Raw genomic sequence first — 21,505 nt, 5'->3', positions numbered from 1 at the left:
CAGAAAAGAACTAAGCCGTTAGGATAATAGAATCTTTAAGGGCAACATGGCTGAGATAACCCAGTTAAAATCTAAGCTAGAGGAGCTGTATCAAAATCCATTTGAGGAATCCAACAAGCTTATTGAACAACAAATTCTTCAAAGACTTCAAGAGCTTTGGAATAGGGAGGAAGCCCATTGGAAACAATGATCACGAATGCTATGGCTTACAGCAGGGGATAAAAACACAAGATTCTTTCATCTTTCCATTATTTAAAGGAGATAGAGAAACTCCATTCTTAAGCTTCAGGGGGATGATGGTTTGTGGATTGAAAATGAAGATGATATACGCACTCAGATCCTTTCCTATTACAAGAGAATTTTCAGTACTGGGGGATCATATGGGGAACAAGAAGTTTTGGACTCTTTGCCTCATTTAGCCACAGCAAACACGAATTCTCATCTGTTGGCTCCGGTGGATCACGTGGAAATTAAGAAAGCTATTTTTGAGTTGGGTGGACTCAAAGCCCCTGGTCCAGATGGCTTCCCTGGAATATTCTACCAACAGAATTGGGATGTAGTAGGTAGAGATCTATGTAATGCTGCTATAAGTTTCTTTCATTCTGGTTTTCTTCTAAAGGAGATTAATAGGACTAATGTTGTATTGATTCCCAAATGTAAAAGCCCTACTTGTTTAAATCAATACAGACCTATTAGTCTGTGTAATTTCCTTTATAAAGTTATCTCCAAGATTATGGTTAACAGACTTAAACCTTTGACGAATAATTTGATTTCTGTTGATCAGGTTGCCTTCATCCCATCTAGAGAAATCTAAGATAATGTTATTATTACTCATGAAGCTTTCCATCATCTCAACTCTGCTTCCAAGAAGAAACACTCAATGGCTATAAAGCTGGATATGCATAAAGCATATGATCAAGTGGAGTGGTCCTTTCTTCAGAAAGTTCTTTTACATTTTGGCTTTGCTATGGAATGGGTTCATCTTATTATGCAATGTGTATCCACTATTAGTTATTTAGTGCTAGTTAATGGATCTCCTTCCCTTCCTTTTAAGCCTTCAAGGGGACTTAGATAGGGAGATCCCTTATCTCCTTATCTTTTCCTTTTTGTCTCTCAAGCATTATCTTGCCTCATTGAAAAGACAAAGACTAGGGGAATGATTAAAGGATTCAAAATGACTAGATATACACCAGCTATTACAAATATTCTTTTTACAGATGACACACTGTTATTTGCAAAAGCATATTGTCAAGAAGCCTCAACTTTTTTATCTGTTCTGAAAAAATACATGGAAGCTTCTGGTCAGAGGGTTAATTTCCACAAATCTAGTGTTTTCTTCAATAGGCATACGCCTTTCCAGTTGAAGCACAGAATCTTATCTTTGCTTAATATGAAGGAAATGAAACTGGGGGATAAATATCTTGGCTTACCTTCTTGGTGGGGATGATCAAAAGTGTGACACCCCTTACCCGACTACAGTGTAGCCGAGCAAGTTATGACACTCAGTGTGCCGGAGCACTCTATTTTATCTGATTTCATTACAGTCCTTGATTTATTTATTCAAAAACTTTATTGAAGATTTAGGCTATTTTTACTTTTATCAAAATCTAACTAAATTGGAAATTTCAAAAATTTTAACGATAATCTGACAAAGTGTATTTTGTAATTTGACTATGATTCTTCCGAACTTAAAGACAATTTCAATATATACTCAATTTCTCAAACTTAATAGTCTCAAAATTTCCAAACATAATGTATCTCAATACGATTCGATTTCTCGAAATCTCATTAGATTTTCAATATCTCAATATTCACAAGTATAATCTCATTATAACTCAAATTCAATTCACATACTAAAATACTTACTTTGAATAGCTTCCATAATTCATAGGTTAATTACATGAGTTTATTTTGTACAAGATATACAAATAATTTACAATGTGCTAGGAATGAACAATATACATAACATGTATAAAATGAGCCCTATCTACATGCATTCCGAGGAGGTGACAATCTTGAACTCTTCCGACACTTCGCAGATCCGACTCCAAAAATCTCGATGATACCATCTGGTTTTACCTTGACTGCACTGAGGAAGCAATTCCATCGCGCTAAGCATTTCGCTTAGTGGTGCAATAATATAACCAAAATAATATATACAAGTAAAGAAAGAAATAAATGATAATTCGGATACTCGAGTCAATTTAATTTGGTATGGTATTTCTAGTATCAACGATCTTATATACTAGTTTGTTCCTCTTTGGAAGTGCTTAGTTTATAACTTTTGAATACTAGCGGTATATAATTTATTCTATCTGTATTGTATTTCAAGTCTATACGATTCTGCAATTTATATTTTTGTTATGTTTCTTTTGCTAATCTCTTACGCTTATTCATTCAATACTTAATTTAATTGTATCTGGATTTTCATTATACTTAACTTAACTTAGCTACCGAATTGAATAATACTTTAATTGATCGCCCAAGTAACCTATACTAGACGATCGGATGGATAACGGGTCGTTGGCACCGACACCGCGGTGCCTCGTCATCATACCATGGGACGGTAACGCCAACCATGTATGCGATCGATGGCTAAAAAGCCATGATATCACATAATCGGGCATAAAAGCCATGAATACGGGCATAAAGCCATGAATACAGGCATAAAGCCTTTCGCAGTACTGCTAAAACAATACCCTATTGGCATGCCAAACTATCAAAACCAATCTTGTTAGGTATACTAGGGCATTTGATATTTTAAAATGTTAATATATTGTGCTTTATGACTTCATTTTTTCATGATAAATTTTAATCATAATTCATACATTCATTTGATCATTTATATGATCACAATTCACATCAATTATTCTTTTATACCATTGTACTCAAAATACTTCTCCTCTTTACAATAATGAGAACTAATGTCTCATTCATACATTAATATGGTTTATTTATCCATTCATTATGTTATTCATATTGATCACAATTCTAAACAATGGTTCACATGTACCATTGTATTCAAAACATTTTTCCTTTCTCATTTATACATTCAAGAATCTACTTATGTAATTACAAATTTTATATTTCAAGTTTTGGTGTCACTATTCACCTCATTGGTCAACAAAAATGTTGACTTTTGCATAGACAATAGGTACATTGGTTTTAACACTCCCGATGTACCACATTTTGCATTTAAAACTTGTTGGAATCAATTACTAAATCCATTTCCAAGCTTATTTCAAGTTTTCATGTCACTATTCACTTCATTAGTCAACTAAAATGTTGACTTTTGCATAGAAAATATGTACATTGACTTTGGCACTTCAAACATACTACATTTTTCATTTAAAACTTGTTGGTTTTGGTCACTTTCTCAAAGCTTAGGTCATTTTGGCAAAATTGCCAATTTTCGGTTTTGGTGTTCTGAAGTTGCACTGTTTCATTGGTCGATTTACTGTTGGAATTTGACAAAACTTCCTTCATAGAAAATGTTCCTTATTTTGTCTAGTTGAATTTCTTTTTTTGAATCACTCCATTTGGAGTTTTGTAGCTCAAGTTATGGCCAAAATAAGTTTACTGTTCACGCAATCGCTCATGCCGCTATCATGGGTTCTCGCATTTTGATCCAACTTTGGTCAGTAATTTGATCAAGTTAAGTTCCTAATTTGGTCTAACTTTCTTCATATGAAATGTTCTACTATGCCTTAGGTTTCCATCGGTTCAAGAATTGCCTAAATCCGAGTTTTCTAGAGAGAGTTATAGTCCTCCAAACATTGCTGCTCAAATGAAAATTCTGGAAATCTCAGTACAGTAAACTTCACTTTGCTCAATGATTTGATTTGGTTCTGGTCATAATTTGGGGTAGGTTTCTTCATGAAAGTTGTTTGTCTATGTCTTAACTTGTTGCTGTAAAAATTTTAGGTCAATTGACCAAATCTACAGTGAGTTATGGCCAACTGTTCATTTGGTCATTTCTGCAGGTGTTGTTGCAGGGTGTCCGGATTGGGGCCAACTTTTGGTCCTCTTGCTTTGGTCTTTTGGGCATAGTTTCTTCAGCAAAAATGTGCCATTATAAGCCCAGTTTCATGTCCAATTGGCCAAACATCAATTGGACTAACACAGCCCAAGTTATGGCAGTCCAAGTGGACTGAATTTTGACGCTCACAGCACTAACAAGGCAGCCTACACATTCACTTGGCTATACTATTTTTCAGTCCAATTCATGGTCAACATACCTAAAATGGTCACTAATTGACCCTTATAATGTTCTTTCACAATTTCATAAGCTAAATCCAAATTTCACTTCTCAAAACCCTAGCTTCCAATCCATTAATCATGCAACAAATCCCAATTAAGGTCATCAATCATTCATATGTCACTATCTAAGCTTGTATTTAGGTTTTAGCCCAATAAAACTCATCAATTCCTCATCCTATAAGTGCTGGCCAAAATTTACTTCTCAATTTCACACATGATTTTCTTCAATTTCTTAATTATTTATTCATATTCAAACTAAATTTCAATAAGTAAACAAGATTAGGAAGTTAATATGCACTAACCTTATTTGATAAAATTCCCAACTTGTTAAACCTTCACTTTCTTTCCTCTTATTGGCTGCCAAAAGCTTCCCCAAGAGGTATGGACAAGTTTTGATGAAGGTGACTTAGGGTTTAGTAGTGGAAATTCATGGGAAAAATGAAAGTGATGAAAGAAACTTCTATGGAGGCTATGGAGAAGAGAGTCACGTATTGGAGGAAGAAGAAGAAGAAGAGCAGATTTATTTTGGTCCATTTTGACTCTTTTAAGTGTTTTAAGAATGCTTATTAACTTGTGATTGGTTGGGATTAAGTGAGTGACATCATGTGATGTCATTATCTTTAATTTTCTTTATTTTCTTTTCTTTTCTTTTCTACTAGCTTCAAATTAATTTTTCATCAACATTAATTCATATTTTATGTCATAATAATTATTTAATCAACTGGACAAGTCGGCCAAAAATCGTCTCTGAAGGCGAAATGACCAAAATGCCCTCCGTTTGGCTTAACGGGTCAAAATTATCTGTACCGATTGAAAATTTTTTCTAAATATTTTCTTGGCATTCTAATGCCATGGGAACCTCAATGACCCTTCTCTGGAGTCCCAAAAATTATTTTATAATTTTTTCCCCGGGTCTAGGGCTCCTCGTTGCGAGAACCGCAACTTACCTCTGGTTACCCATCGCTTGGGCACCGGCTCATTTGACTTAGTTGCATTTTATTTCTAAAATTTTTTTCTAAATTTTTCTTATTAATATTTGAGTTAATTATGGTCCCTCACTTTGATTTAAATATTTTTCCGAACGTTCTAGCTGTCCAGACCGACACCGGTCACCGGAACAGTAGAATGTACGGAGTTGATACCGGGAGGATGTTACAAAAAGTTCAAGCTCTTGACTTTATCAAGGAGAAACTAATAGCTAAGACATAATCCTGGAAACAGAAGTTGTTATCTCAAGCAAATAGGGAGGTGCTTATTAAGTCAGTTTTAAATGTTATACCTACATATTTTATGGCTATCCTTAAGTACCCTAAAGGGTTTTATCGCCATCTGAACGGTATCCTCTTTAATTGTTGGTGGGGGAGAAAGGATAAAGAGAAAAAAATGCAGTGGATTAGTTGGAAAAAGGCCTCTCTTCCTAAGGCCTATGGTGGCTTGGGTTTTTGAGATCTTGAGCTCTTCAATTTGGCTTGCTTAGCCAAGCAATGCTGGAAGCTTATTCATAACCCAGATAGTACATGGGCTCGTGTCCTTAAGGGTTTGTATTTTCCTCATTCATCCTTCTTGCAAGCTTCAAGTAGTCCTAGAAGAAGCTCTTGGATTTGGCAAAGCCTATTGGCTGGTAGAGATGTTATTAAAGAGGGATACAGACACAATATTGGGGATGACACTCAATCTCTCATTTGGTTTGATCCTTGGATTCCAAGCATTAAAGGCTTCAGGGTATTCAGACCACCACACTTCCCTCTTCAGGTGAATTTAGTGGCAGATCTTATTGATCATGATTTGCTGCAATGGAAAACAAACATCATTGATAGTATTTTTGATCCAATTATTGCTACAGCAATCAAAGCCATTCCTGTTGCTCCTTTAGGAAACAAAGATTCTATTGTGTGGCGCTTTGATCATTCAGGTAATTACTCAGTTAAGTCTGGATATAGATTTCTATCTAGAATCAGACATGATCAGTCTTTTGGTGGAGTAAATAACTCCAATCTCATTTCCAGAGAGGTGTGGTTAAAGACATGGAATCTTCCTATCCAACCAAAATTCAAAGTTTTCTTATGGAAAGCTCTCCTAAATGCTTTACCTGTTAAAAGTACCCTGCTTAGAAGAGGCATTCCTATTAATCCATCATGTCCAAATTGCGCAGCTGAGGAAGAAACTATAGAACACACCCTCTTTTGGTGCAATGATGCTAGGGCAAAATGGTTTGTGAGTGCTAACACTTATAAGCCTAATCCAGTTGGCTTTGGTTCCTTCTCGTTGTGGTGGTCAGCTATTTTGAATGAATTTTGTGAGGATCAACTGGGCTTGTGCTTTATAGCCATTTCTTGCTGGATCATTTGGAAAGAGAGGAACCTTACTGTGTTTGATCATATTGGCCCGAATCCCATAGTAGCTGCCAAGAGAATTTCCAAGTCTTTTTTTGAGGTATCTAGTTCAGCTACGAGGGGAGATCCTATTACTTCCTCCTTGCATGATTTTACTGTAAGTTCAGTGTGGTCTCCTCCACCAGTTGGAACTCTTAAGCTGAATAGTGATGTGGCTTAGAGAGATGCTGCTTCTTGTGCAGCCATTGCTGTTGTCCTTAGAAACTATGAAGGAAAACTCTTAGATGGACATGTATGTCTTACTCAGGCTTCTTCTCCTCTTGCAGGTGAGGCAAAAGCTCTTCTTCAAGCTATACAGTTTGCTCAATCCATTGGAGCTTTTCTATTATTCTTGAGATGGATTCTTCTTCTTTATTCGAAGCAGTGTCTAATTTGGAGAATATTAGATGGTGGGAGATTAGAGCTACTTTGTTAGCCATTAAATCTCTTCTTCCTCACTTCCACAATGTGTCTTTTTCCTTGGTCAAAAGAAGTGCTCATAGAGCTGCTGATTTCTTAGCTAAGTCATTTTTGCTAGGAAATTTGTCTTGTAATTGGTTAGCTTCGATTCCCAATAGGCTTAGCTCTATTTTGTACTCTGATTCTTCTTCAGTTGTGTAATGCTCTATTTGCAAGTAAAAAAAAAAAAAAAGGAGGTTAATTGGGTCCTACCCATTTTAGTATAAAAATCCATGGTTATTAGGGTTTTGGGATTCATGATTACAAAAGTTTGGACCTTTTCCTAGGCCTAGTTGAAATTTTATATAACATTATTTTAATGGTTCGGGCTTTATAATCCTATTTCATCTAACAAATATATTACTTCTGTTCATTTTTATCTATTACATTTAAGTTTTGTAGATAATTAAGAAAATAATTAGATAATTTTATTTTCATAAATGATTAATTACCATTTATAATTATTTTTTATAAATATTTATTATATTTAATAAATATAAAAAAGTATAAAATTGGAAAAAAAAAATAATGCTTAGTTTTTTAAATGCAACATATAATTTTAGATTAAAAAGACATAAATGCTACAAATAAAAATGGAGAGGTATGTATATAAAGCAGAAAAGCATCCTTAAAGAAATGTTACATGACACTTTCATTAAAGAGTTTGTCACGCGTTATCTTTCATAAATAATTCTTATATACTAATTATTATTTATTTTTTTTATTTTTTTTTTAATTATCATTATTATTTACAGTACTATCTTGACATTTATGATTTAAATTAATATTTTTTTAAATTTAATTTTTAAAAATTAAAACTTTTTATGATTAAATGTAATATTTTAATTATTTATATTATTTTTTTATAAATTTATTTATACAAAAATATTGTTTATCACATTTCACTCTTAATGATGATGATGATGATGATAATGATGATGATGATGATGATAGTTTAATAAAAAATAATTTAAAAGATGACAACAATAATAATAAAAAGGTCATAGCTATTAATTTAAAAAATTAGTCATTAAAGTCTATATAAAGGTTATAAAAATAAAATATAGATATTTGATTTATTTATAATTAGTATGTATTTTTTATGTTAATAATTTAATATTTTTTATTTCACTTTTTTTAAAATTAATTAATCTTTATTATTATTATTTTTATGGCAAACTTACGATCATTGAATTGAAACAGTTAAGTAAATGAGAAATATTTAAGTAAATAGGAAACATTTTACTATTATAAAAATTAAATTTTAAATGCATTTACTATGGCTTTTCAATTAAATAATATTTAATTATAAAACTAAATTTTTATTTAAATAGTTTCTATTTGTTTGTATATATATAATATATCATATGAAATATTTTGATACACATCAAACACTCTTATTTCATCAAATATTTTCACTTACTTAAGCGCGTTCAAATCTTTTTTTGATTTGTTCTATTTTTTATTATTATTTTTTTAAACTATTAGTTACCGTTATCAATATTTATTTGTTTAAATATATGTAATTAATATTTATTTAATTATTAAATTTTTATAAAGTCCTTATTTAATATTTCTTAAACCTTTTAATATTTTATTTCATTATAATTATATATAGAATGCAATTATAAATAATATTTTAATTATCCATACTCTGTTATCATTAATTTTCAATATAATTATTTTTAAATTTTAATTAAATATCTAAATTTTTATACATATATTTTCTCTAAAAATAAATTATAAATATGATTATATTGAAAATTTAGCTATAAGTAAAGATAATTAAAAAAATTGAAGTTACAACAAAATTATGAATTTACCTTTTGAAAAATAGTATACATTTTTAATATTTATTATATTAATAGAAAATAATAATATTTTAAAATTTTAATTTTTGTGAAATATATTTATTTTATATTATAAATTTATGTAAAACGATAATCATTTTTATGAAAGAATTAGTTTATAAAAAATATATTAAACTAAAAAAAAACTTACACTTAACAAAAATGTAAAGATATAGCATTTTTAAAAAATAATATAATAAAATGTTATTTTTAATTAATAATATTATTATATATTTTTATTATTAAAATTAAAAGGTAGGAGTGGTGCCAATTGAGGGTAAGGAATGGTGTCAATTGAGGATAAGTTGAGAGAAGGGAGATTAAGGTGGTTTGGTCATGTGAAGCATAGACATACGGAGGCTCCAGTTAGATAAGTAGAGCACATTATATTAGATGATAGAAAGAAAAAAAGGGGTAAACCTAAATTGACTTGGAGGAGACTAGTATAATATGACCTAGAAGCATTACACATTTCGGAGGATTTAACCCAAAATCGTTTAGAGTAGAGAAAGCGAATTCATATAGCCGATTCCAAATTTTTAGGATAAACGCTTAGTTGAGTTGAGTTTATATAATTCAATTTATTATTAATAATTTAATATATTTTTTTATTATATTAATAACAAAAAATATTATATTTATATATTTTTAAAATAATATTATTTTTTATTAATCTAATATATTTTATGTAATTTATAAAAAATAAATATCAATTTATATAAATTATGAAATAAAATATTAAAATTTCATGAAACTTAAGTTATTTTTTGAATAAAATAATTTTATTACATTTTAGATGAAGTAATCATAAAAATTATAATTAATTACACTATAAATTAATTATAAATTTATTATTATAATAAATAAAAATTTATTTAAATTAAATAAATAAAAAATTAATTTAATAATAATAATTTATTTTTATTTTAAATATAATTAAAAATAAATTAAAAATAAAAATTATAAATTATTCATATATTGCGTAAATATTATGCTGATAATTATTACACGTATGCTCATCAAAAGTTGAACTTATAACAACAAAACTCAGCTGAACGGCGAGTGGTCCAAGGCAATAGAAAGGTGACAATCCACCATTTTATATTGTAAACCTCGTACTGGAAGAAAATTAGTGGAGCATGAACTGGAACTAGAAGCATTAATCACGCGTTTATACTTTATACCCTACCTTTCCCTTAATTAATTCCACTCCTTAATCATCTTCTTAACCTCCGGTCCCTCCGGTTACAACTTGCAAGCTACACCTAATTACATCGTACACCAATCACATTTTCCCATCTTTTTTAATTTAATGTATTTTTTAAACATTAATTTTTTTTGGAAATATATTATTAAATTATTATAAATTTTAATTTATTAATGGTGAAGTTTAATAAAATTAACTTTTTTTATTAACAGATAATATATATTATGAATTAATTTATTTTTAATTAAAAAAAGAGAGTAAATTATAATTTTATCAAATTTTTTTTAAACTAAAAGATGGACCCAAAAAAAGAAAAAGTTTAAACTAGACAAAGTGACTATGGAGGAAGAGGAGGAAGAGAACGAGAGAGAAAATTATAAACTAGTTGAATATTCAAATCAAATCAAGTTGAGCAATCAATAACGAATTAATTGAATTATTATATTTTAAAAATAATTAAATTAAAATAAATAAAAAATTAAATCGATTTGAATTATTCTATTTTAGTTTAGTTTAATTTGAACTTATTAATTTTGAGTTTTGATAAATTTTTGTAATTTAATCTTAATTTTTAAATTATTTAATATAATTTTAATATTAATTTAAATTTTATAATTATTAATTAATAAAATTAAATAATTTATATATATAAAATTATATATAATTCATAAATTTTTAATAAAAATTAATTTAAAAATTAAATTAAATTAAATTAAATTATTTTTCTCTAAAATTAAATTAAATTAAATTTAAATAATTAAAAATTTTAATTTTTAAAAATAAATTAAATAATTTTAAAAATTAAATTAAAGTATTAAATTTAAATAATTTAATTTTATTTATTCAGAATAATACTAGCCCACTCTTGTTGCTTAGATGCCTCCTTGGGCGTGACTTGACGTCTATCGTATGCCCTCTCTCACTCTGTCTCTGGTCTCTACTACTTCTCAGTGTCACAGTGTCAAAAAGTTGTCTCTGAGAGAAACGAAACTTCACAAGAAAACCAACCATTCACCTCCTGACTTCATCTCCATTGTAAGTCACTCGTTGCTTCTCATTTTGTAGCGCCTCGACGGCGCCTTCTCTCGCTACTAGCTTTCGTCAATTTATACTTAATCACTACTTAAATCTCTATTTATTATTATGCTAAAAAATAGATTACATTTAATTGAAATATTCTCTTCTGTAATGTCACAATCTTTTTTTCTTTTTTTTTTGAATTATTTTGTTGATGCATGTGAGTAAAATCTGATATCTCAAGTTTGAAGGTTTGGATTTCATTTATCTATTTTTGTTTTTTGATGTTTGAAGATTTTGTTTGTGAAAATGTACGGTTTGTTTGGGTAGTGAGAAAATGCTGGAAAATTTTGAGCAATTTGGGACCTGAGGAAGAAAAATATTCGAGTACTTTAAGCTTGTGTGGTCCGTTTGACCAATAATATTTAACAAACTCAATGCGAGTATCCGTTTCTATTTTTTTTATCCGATAACTTTATTTGCTATTTTTTTTTTCCTCCTCCGGAGTTTTTCTTTTTCTTTTTAGTATTGTTTATCTAGACAAGATTTTGAACTAGTATAGTCTGGCGTATCTTCGCCTGCATCAACACTTGTTGTTGAGGGCGATCATTGTGAATTTAGATATCTCTGCCTGCATCAATGTAATGTTTTTAATTCTGTACAATCATGTGCTGCAGAATGCCAAATAGTTTTGTGTATTTATGGTTAGATCTACGATGAAAATTTGTTTAACATATGTATGCTTATTGGCTATATAATGTAATCCACTGTAGTTAGTAATGATACCTTTTAAGAAAACTAATTGAGTTCATTGACACCCAAAAATAAATTTCTTGCAAATTTAAGTTTTGAATTGATTGTATTCGCAATTTGAGACGAATTTCTTAATCTCGTAGATATTAAATTGTTTTGTGATATTTGTTTCAGGGAGAAGCAGTGGAAAAGCATTTCTTGATTTTTAATGTCAAGACTGACTAGGGATTGATTACAATTTATGCCCGTGAAGTGAACACGTGGGAAGCTAGAAAGTTTTATATATTGCAATGATTACACATGAACAAGATCCTGATGTTCTTCAGTGGGGTCTCCAGTTGTTTGAAAGCAATCCTTATTCTAATTACATATATTGTGACACTGCTACACAAGATGGTGTTGATTTTTATGGTGAGCAGCTTTTCAAGGAAGACTATTACAATACAGACTGTTGCAACATAGAGCATGATGAGCTTATTGCACATGCTCTTCAAGAAGAACTATCACAACTTTCAGTTGTAGAAGCACCCAAGTCTCCACATGAAGAGGATGAACCTTTGCAAGTTTCTTCTTTCCAACTAGATTGGCACAATCAATCTATGGACAACTATGGTTCTGGTAGATGCCAAAATTAAGGATGCAAGTCTGAATATTTATTTGGTTCTGGGGATGGGGAGGTTCAATTGCTTCACTTCATTAGTCCATTTTGCTTATATTGTCTGTAATATGTAGGGCAGGAGGGTGATCTGGAAGTGGCAGATGATGTGGGACCTTCTAGTTCATGCTCTAGCCCTCAAGAAAGTTCTTATTCTGCAGAAGACTGGTCATATTCACTGGAGCTAGCAGAGGAGTATGCTTTTGATGGTGAAGTGGGAAAATGGTTGAATGAAATTGTCCCTATTCCCGTAAGTGCAGTGTCAAAGTCACTTTTGGTTTCTATCTCATAAATGATTCTCTTATTTTTGTAATGGGTTTGTACCTCTTTGATTCCAGTCAAAGCTATCATTCTGAGAAAAAGTAAAATAACCAATGTGCCTTAGGTTGGACCACATTTTCATTTTACATTTTGGAAAAGTGGGATTCTTGTTTTGGTATCTTATCTCATATGAAGTTCTTTCAACCTCTTGATCTGAGTTGATTTATGTTATGGGTGCTATATGCATGTTTGTTTTGTATGTAATACTTGGGGTTTATATTTTCCTGCGGTGGTCTCTCAACTTTTGAGCACCACTGTGTTGAGAGTTGATATTTGATCTGTGGTGTATCTTTAAGAGCCTGATCCCTTCTCAAAATTCTATTGTTCTCCATCTGAAACTTCTATGGAGTTAGTATCACTACCAATAAATGCCTTGATTACCTTAGAAACTGAAAATCAAATGCACACTTTGAGATGATATGTTCTTCCTGCGGGTTGGTAGATTTTTTATATCATAAATCTGGGTTATAATTTATAACTGAGTTTTTATGCTGCTTTTTGCAGCATATTCCTAGAATCAATGGAGAAATACCCTCAGTTGATGAAGCAACTTTAGATCATCAAAGGCTATTAGACAGGTAGCCTTTCTTTATTTTTGGATGCGTAATTTTGGGCATATGAATTCTCTCTTGTCAGTCTTCCTTACCAATTTTTAAGATCCTGTATCTTGCAATTGCAATGATGCAACAGCAAATTATTTCTGTAGATACTATATATTTGAATCTTAAGATTATTGATTTTCAGATCGTTGGTGAGCTATACAATAGGGATATCCTGCCCTTTCCCAATGGGAATTGCATGGTTATAAAAAATGCTTTTTTTCCACAGATTGCAGGTATATGATTTATTTGAGCGTAAAGTTCAAGGAGATGGTAATTGTCAGGTTAGCTCTTTCACCTGGAGCATGTTTATGGATTCAATATTTATGTAATGTCTGAAGGTGTAAATTACAGAACCATTGGTCCATAGAGTAGAAATATTGTTAGAAAAGATTTTTGATATCTGTGTATGCATTTCTCTCTGTCCATACATTCAGCATTTTAAAATATTTTTAGAATTGTTTCTTAAACCAATCTGTGTGTCCTGTTTAATGTTATGGTTACATTGTGATTCTGTTTCTATTCTTCTTCTCTCTGTGCCTCTCACCCTCTCCATATTGCCTATTTACCCAACACTTGCATATCATTCTTCCTGGAAACTAGCAATTTGGTTCTCTTTCATCCTATCCACATTAGAAGTAGCATTGCTTTTTAATTAATCAATTTGCTACTTATATAGTATCAGAAGTTTTCCTCATATTGTTCTTCCTCTCATTTGTCTAGGCATTTGTTATAGATCCAGCATTGTAACCATATTGGAAACAAGGGTGTGGTTAATGATTTTCTTCTCATAGGCTAAAGGTCTTGAGAGGCTGATCTGGCTCTAGACTTGTCCTTTAGCTATTTTGCTTGAAGTTGCTGTTCTATGATCTGTAACTCTGCACTTACACTTGATGGTATGGGACTTTTTCCATTGCACTGAACAATATCCCATTCTAGATGGCTGTCTTATAAAGATTATTATTATGAGTGAAGAGTTTCATAGCTAGTGTGCATATGTGTGTTGACTTATTGCATATCATTGAGCCAGATTGGCAGATTCTGTTGGAAATGAGTATAAAACCATACAGATAACCGAACAATTATCAGGTTTGGAACTGAGTTAAATTGCAGCTGTGCTATCTTTTGTGAGGCTGTTTGGCAATCTACCTTTTGGTTCTATGTGCGTGTGTATGTGGATGCTGTCAGTGCATATTAAAATATTGTAACTCTTACAAGACACTATTGAGGCCAAGCATTTTGTTCAATGAAAACATATGTTTTGCAAATAACTTTCCACTAATACTTTAATGATGTCTCCAGTTCCGCGCTTTGTCAGATCAATTTTATCTAACTCCTGATCACCATGAATTTGTGAGACAAGAAGTTGTAAACCAGGTTAGCCATTCTTTTTACCTCAAATTCAGTTGCTTGGTTCAGTAGAATTTTGCTGATGTAATTGTTGTGGACTTCTTATATTGTGATGAATTATCAGCTTAAGTCTTATCCTAAGACATATGAGGGTTATGTTCCCATGGCTTATGGCAACTATTTGGAGAAGATGTCCAGGTATCTCTCTGGATCTTTCTGTTGACTTGATCATTTTCTTTGGTAAAAGTTGACCTTGCTTTTGCTATAATGTGGATGAAAATAGGAGTGGTGAATGGGGTGATCATGTCACTTTGCAGGCTGCTGCGGATTCGGTATGCTTTATAGACCTATGCATTAGCAATTTTTTTTTTTCCATCTCATGATTTTCAAATTGTTAAATGGTTTTATCCTGTGAGTAGTTATTGTATAGGTACTCTTAACTCGTAGCTTGTCAGAATGCCAGTGGCTGAAAGTATTTGCTAGTGTTCTTTATTTTGCTACCATTTGCTAATCTAACGGACAGAAGTTTGAGTGGTAGGAAGCAGAACCTCAGACTCAGAGAACATGCACCATCTTGAATTCTTGAGGCATGAGCTAATTTAGCACATTCTCATTTTGCAATAATTATTAATTGGTGGAAGAAGAATATATTGCATACAAATAAAAGAAAGTTGTTGAGAGTTCTTGGGATCAATGTTTCTGATTATGTCTGCTTAAAATAAGCCCTTGGCACAATGCAATGTATCCACTCCTCACTTAAAGTGGTATTTAAGGAAGTCATTGCACCATGGGAGACTGTTTGGCAGGGAGCAGCTTACTTCCACTGTGTGAGTCACTGTTGCAGATAAAGAAATATCATGCAATGGAAGATTTAAGCAATAATGTTTAAAACTCAAAATTTGTCTAATCTCTCCTTATTAAGGGTTCGTTTGGCATTGCTGTTGGAACTGTTATTGAGAAAATCACTTTTTTAGATATACTACTTAGAGAGTATTAAATAATAATTTGAAATTAAATTTAATAAGTTTTAGTTATAAGAATACTAAAATAACAAAGCAGCTTTTTCCAAACTATTTTTTTCAACCGCATCTAAAATGGTGCTTTTATTCAAAAAAGCAGTTTTAACCCTCCAAATGCAATGCCAAACTGGCACTAAGTATGGTTAGCTACATAAAAACCAACTTTTACATTCTCTTAAAATATCATTTGAGGGTCAGAATTTCTTCCCCTTAAGTTAATTATATTATTTTGTGCGTATAATGGATGACTGGTAATCTAATAGTAAACATGCTCTCTCTCTCTCTCTCTCTCTCTCTCTCTCTCTCTCTCTCTCATTGTTTCATAAGTATAATGAGTTTGCTGAATAATATTTTCCGTAATCAAATTTTAGGATCTCTCAGGATTATCTGCTGCTAAGAATGCCATGAGAGGCTTAAATGCTTGATTGTGGACATCTCTCCTGCCTAATTTCGTTAGTTTTGTTGCAGTATGGTGTCAAAATAATTGTCATAACATCTTTCAAGGACACTTGCTGCATTGAAATCCTTCCAAATGTTCAACAATCAAAAAGAGGTACATTACTTGCTCTTCTTACTTTTTAATTTTAAATAACATTTATTTGGATGGAATTTCAGTAGTAAATATTTGTATTCTGTTGCAAGTAACATATTCTGAAGCAACTAAAATTTCAAACTTTCAAGGCAATCTGATAAAGCAAATTTTTTTTTTTTTCCTATAAATCAAAGTGGTGATATTTTGGGACTCCCAGAATTTATACAGACATAAGATTGTTTATCGTCATTACAATTTGTTAAATAATGAATGCATACTAATTTGGAAGTTGGTACCAACAACCATGGTTTTGCTTTACTTAACTTGTGGACTCTTTATGATATTTTCTTAATGTGGAATGATAAGAAGAAAATCACATTATATTGTTTGATGCACGTGCATATTGGTTATGCCCTTATCTACCTCCAAAGGAGCATTATTCCTGGACTTTTTAATAAGTCTGCAAACAGGCCAGCTTTGCTCATAGAGATTTGATTTGTATTAAAGTTCTGTTTTATCTCAAGCTGAAAATAGTAAAAAAAGAAAAGAAAAGAAAAGAAAAGGTACATTGGCATGTTACTCTAGTTTGGGGCTTCTTTTCCCCTTCTTTATTGATCATTGGGCTTGATTTTGTAGAAACATTTGTTTCTCGTGTCATTTTTTTACCTTTCAAGGTTGTCAGTTATACTGTACAAGTCCAATATCACCACTTTCATGTGTTTTATTGAGCATGTTGTTGATATTGCAGTAATTCTTTTAAGCTTCTGGGCAGAGGTGCACTATAACTCGATATTTGCACAAGGAGGTAACAATTTCTTCCACAATGGGCACAGATTGCATTGGTTCATCCATATGATTTATTTAGTGGTATAAAATATGAGATTTGTTGTTCTATTCTTAAACTGTTTTGGGTTGAACTGCACTGCAACTTGAATTTGATGAATTTTGACTTTCTAGGGCCAAATATGGGCTTATCGAATGTCTCATATTTTCAGTGCTTTTGTCAAAAGCCCTTGCTTGGATATTTGAAAATGAATGTCTTGAATGAAAATAAAGAGAGGAATATACTGGATTAAATTAGCTATAAAGCAAGCGAGGAGTTAAATGAGAAATGAAGGTTTTAACCGCAAATAGAGTGGTAACGGATAAAAATGGGTTAGAGTTCTTACTTTCTAGTGGGGGAAACTGTTGGATAATGAGAGATTATGTGCTGCCTAGGCTGCTAGGGGTGGTGAAAGTGTTTAGAAAGCAAAATATGAAAGAATTCCTTTGGAATGAAATCGAACAAAGCTTTAGGATGTCAGAATACTGAGAATTTCAGGAAGAGGGAAGGAAAGTTAATTAACAATAGAGAGTGACAACCGAGAAAATGAAAAAGTTTACAGGGAAAGAGTGGGAAGGAGGCAATATTGGCAAACTCTGGTAAATTTTGAATTCTTTCAGACAGTCCACAAAGAGTTCATTCTTTTATTTGTAGGGGCTTGCTCCTGAAATGGTATCTCTACCTACTTATTTGACCTCAGAAGCACTTCAAAATTGGGGAACTTGGAATACTACAGTATCTGAACTCTGAGGCACTCAATTCTTTACATGGTGTCTGTTGAGATTGTTTAAAACAGGATACTGTAAGATTGCTTTATAACAATATGTTTTAGAAGAAAGTAAAGCACTCAATTCTCTACTTATAAATAATTGTTTAGTTATAATGATAGCTACATCATTTCTATTAATGTGCACCACAGCCCTAGCACAACCACACTAATTTGCTATTTCTTAATATTTCCACATGGGATCTAAATTAATTTGAAATTCAGTTAACAAAATGAAATATGATAAAGAAAAAATACGGGATAAACTATACATTTTTGTTTTAAGAAAAATACAAAATACCATTTTACTGCTTTATGCTAATAAGTATGTATTGAAACATCCACAAAATCAAGAAGCAAAACTTTTCTACATAAAGAATACTGAAGAAGAGAGTCCCAAATCTCAAATCCCGGTAGGCTTTAGTTGAAGAACGATAGGATTAGGAACTGGTCAACCAAATATCCGGTAGTTGTATGAAGAGAAGCCTTTGCTAAATTAAGGTTTAATTTTCAATATTGTTGCATGCAAGTGTGCATGTAAGTGAGGAAAATTTTTACCTACACCCAACCAATAGAAAATTACGTACATGTATGTTTATGTGGGACAACCTTGGGTAAGAGAATGGGAAATAGGAAGAGTTGATATAAGTTAAGATTAATTTTTGTACAAGCAGAACAAGACCAGACTGATAACTCAATTGAAAATGAATTTGGAGAAGTCAATTTTGATGGATGAGATTTTGGTTGAAGAGTCACGTGCCACTTCGACTTTCCTGCCATGACTTTTACTAAAATGGCAATTGTTGATTGGTTGGGTGTATAAACCTGGGTGTAAGAATTACTTTGTGAGTCATTGGTTTTTCGGATTGAGCATTATGTAATTGTAGCTAGTTATGTTTGGTTGCTTTGAATATTTTTAATGTGATTTTCTTAACAGACTAAACAAGTTTTAAGTCATTGACTCGCTCTTAGTAACTAGTAACTAATGACAATTCATAGCATGCTATCATTGTAATCCAGATTGGCCTGCATATGAGACCGAGAAGAAGAAAAGGTGGCAAATGTTTTGAAAGAAGCATTTGGAATCACTAGATGAATGCCAATGACTGTTATGTATAGTTTGCTAAATTCTGCAGTATCAGCTTTTGGTAGCAGCAGCAACTTTCTCATGCCTATTTTCTGCCCTAGTTAACCGCAATTTTAAGAACTTCATATGAAGGGATTTAATCCTTTCGCATTGCTCTGCCTTCTTTGGCCATCTCCTCATTGATCAATCCCTAATCCACATTATTATTCTAGATCAAATATGCTGTGTCAAATATGAAACATTCCTTGCAACCGTTATACTGATTCACTATATTCTAGTTTGTTTCTTTCTGATTGTTCTTAAATTGTGCATGCAAGTTTTTGCAGTTGCATGCTTGCTGGAAGCATATTTATCTTTACTAAAGAAACTATTGATTACCAATGGGAAATTTCTTCAGAATTTTGGAATATATGATTGTGTTAGATGATAACAGTTGCATATTCCATCTCATGAACATGCTTCTCAGCATTCAACAATGTATCTTTACTATTTTTCAAGTGATAATAATTATTTTTCTGTTGTTTTGCCAATTATCTTGTGTATTTTACTAGTGTTTTTCCTTGCACCTTGCAAATTTATATATTAGGAAAAAAGACCAAATATGCCCATTTACTTTTAGTAGTAGGAGGTCAAATGAGCCCAAAATTAAATTTTGAGTATTATACTTTCTAATAAAGCCAAAGAAGTTCATATCTAATAAAATATTATTTTTTAATAATAAAATATTATTTTTTTCCTTATTTTAAATATTAAAAATTAATTATTATCTTCAATTAAAATAAAATTTTAAAAAAGAAATTGAAAAATATTGTGAGCAAAAATTGTTTAATATTAAAATTATTATTTTTAATATTTTATTATTTTAAAAAAAATATTTTATTATTAAAAAAATATTTTATTAAGTGTGGACTTATTTGATTTTGGACTTGTCTGATATTTGATTAAAAGTATCTGAGTTTATTTGATTTTTTTTCCTATATATTATATCTATATGAAGTTGGTCTTTAGAATAGGTTAGTAAGAGACTGATATATGTTGATCTCTTTAGCCATAGAAATATGGCAAATGGTACACTTTTTTTTTCTAATAGATATATATTAAATAAAATTTATTAGTCCTATTATTATCATTAATTAATATATAACTTTTAATGTTTAATATTTAACATAAAATTTACAAAAAATTAATGTTCATTTATATTTTTGAATTACAATTGCAAACAATTCTTAAATTTGGAACCAATAAATATAAACAATTAAAAATACAATCACATAATTAAGCAATTGTCCACAACTTTAATGATTTTATTTCTATCTTTTTTAAGTTATTACTATAAATTTGTGATCATATTACTAAGTCACTAATTAGTATAATTTTTTACTTGAACATCTACATACTCTTTATCTATATAAACAATATAAAACTAAGCCATAAAATAAAGCTAAATAATGAACTCTATTAAATTAAATATTTTTACTTTTATTTTTATATTTTTAATTAATTTTACATAAATCCCAATATAAATATTTGATTTACAAAACTTCTCATATGAAATTAAGTTTATATTAAATACACTAATATGATTATTCTATAATGGCAAAATCAGCTGCAAATCTTTATTGTAAATTTTTATTACGAGTGTGTTTAAAGAGTCTAAAAATAATAATATTTAATTCAATTCTGACGTCTAAAAAGTTTAAAATTAATAGAATTATAATTTTTAATTAAAATGAACTAATGTGAAAAATGACATAATTTTACAAAAATTTAATTTATTTCATGAATTTTTTTATTAAATATGTGAAACATTTAAGTTATATTTATTTATTTATTTATAAATAAAAATAAAATATAAAAATAAATACATTTATACATTTATTTTACTTATTAATTATTCTAAATAATAAAATTCAAATGAATTCTATATTTTTAAAAGTATTTTAAACATATAAATTTTTTTATAAATTTGTTTTAATTGAATTTAGTTAATAAAATTGAATTAAATTTTACAATAAGAACCATTCCAAACTAGACTCTTGGACGAATCACCAGTGCGGACTGTGTTGTTGTATAAATTTTTTTCTTTTTATGTTGGCGCACTTTTCCCATAACTTGTCTTAATCTAATTAATTACTTTGGCTTTCCTTTTATACACTCAGGATTAGTTGGTGTTAGAACTATTTTCACTCACTATCTTAATTATTTCATTTTTTTTAATAAATAATATATTTTTCATTTGGTTATGGAGGATTCATCACAAATATAAGCTTGGCTCATTATTATCAAGATAATAGTTTATTTCTTTATATTTACTGCATAATATATACAGTTATTGATAGACAAAAAAACGGGTTATTAACATTTCATTTGATGGTCAGAGATAAATTGAAAGTTAAGCAGTGATAATTTTAAAAATTTTCTCAAAAAAAATAATA

General features: G+C 30.4%; 2 protein-coding genes across 3 annotated transcripts; both read left to right on the top strand.

The window, feature by feature from the left end:
* Positions 1 to 5,550: 5,550 nt before the first annotated feature.
* Positions 5,551 to 6,813, top strand: LOC110661903 (uncharacterized). Its single transcript, XM_058149247.1, has 2 exons — positions 5,551 to 5,596; positions 5,738 to 6,813. The coding sequence occupies exons 1-2, from the start codon at positions 5,551 to 5,553 to the stop codon at positions 6,811 to 6,813; spliced, it is 1,122 nt and encodes a 373-aa protein (XP_058005230.1).
* A 4,221-nt stretch (positions 6,814 to 11,034) lies between these two features.
* LOC110661889 (OVARIAN TUMOR DOMAIN-containing deubiquitinating enzyme 12) lies at positions 11,035 to 19,600 on the top strand. Of its 2 annotated transcripts, XM_021820705.2 has the most exons (11): positions 11,035 to 11,183; positions 12,093 to 12,536; positions 12,651 to 12,823; positions 13,399 to 13,472; positions 13,723 to 13,777; positions 14,796 to 14,870; positions 14,968 to 15,041; positions 15,127 to 15,175; positions 16,331 to 16,415; positions 17,143 to 17,199; positions 19,004 to 19,600. In XM_021820705.2, exons 2-11 carry the CDS (start codon positions 12,209 to 12,211, stop codon positions 19,051 to 19,053), a joined length of 1,020 nt encoding a protein of 339 aa, XP_021676397.2. In that variant the 5' UTR covers positions 11,035 to 11,183; positions 12,093 to 12,208; the 3' UTR covers positions 19,054 to 19,600. The 2 variants fall into 2 exon arrangements, with proteins under 2 accessions (XP_021676397.2, XP_058004196.1); XM_058148213.1 differs by having other exon boundaries at positions 17,143 to 19,600.
* The last annotated feature ends 1,905 nt before the right edge of the window (positions 19,601 to 21,505 follow it).

Source organism: Hevea brasiliensis, chromosome 6 (genome assembly GCF_030052815.1).
Source record: "Hevea brasiliensis isolate MT/VB/25A 57/8 chromosome 6, ASM3005281v1, whole genome shotgun sequence".
Lineage (NCBI taxonomy): Eukaryota > Viridiplantae > Streptophyta > Magnoliopsida > Malpighiales > Euphorbiaceae > Hevea > Hevea brasiliensis.
The sequence above is the reverse complement of the archived record's forward strand: the minus strand, read 5'-3'. Positions and strand labels throughout refer to the sequence as shown.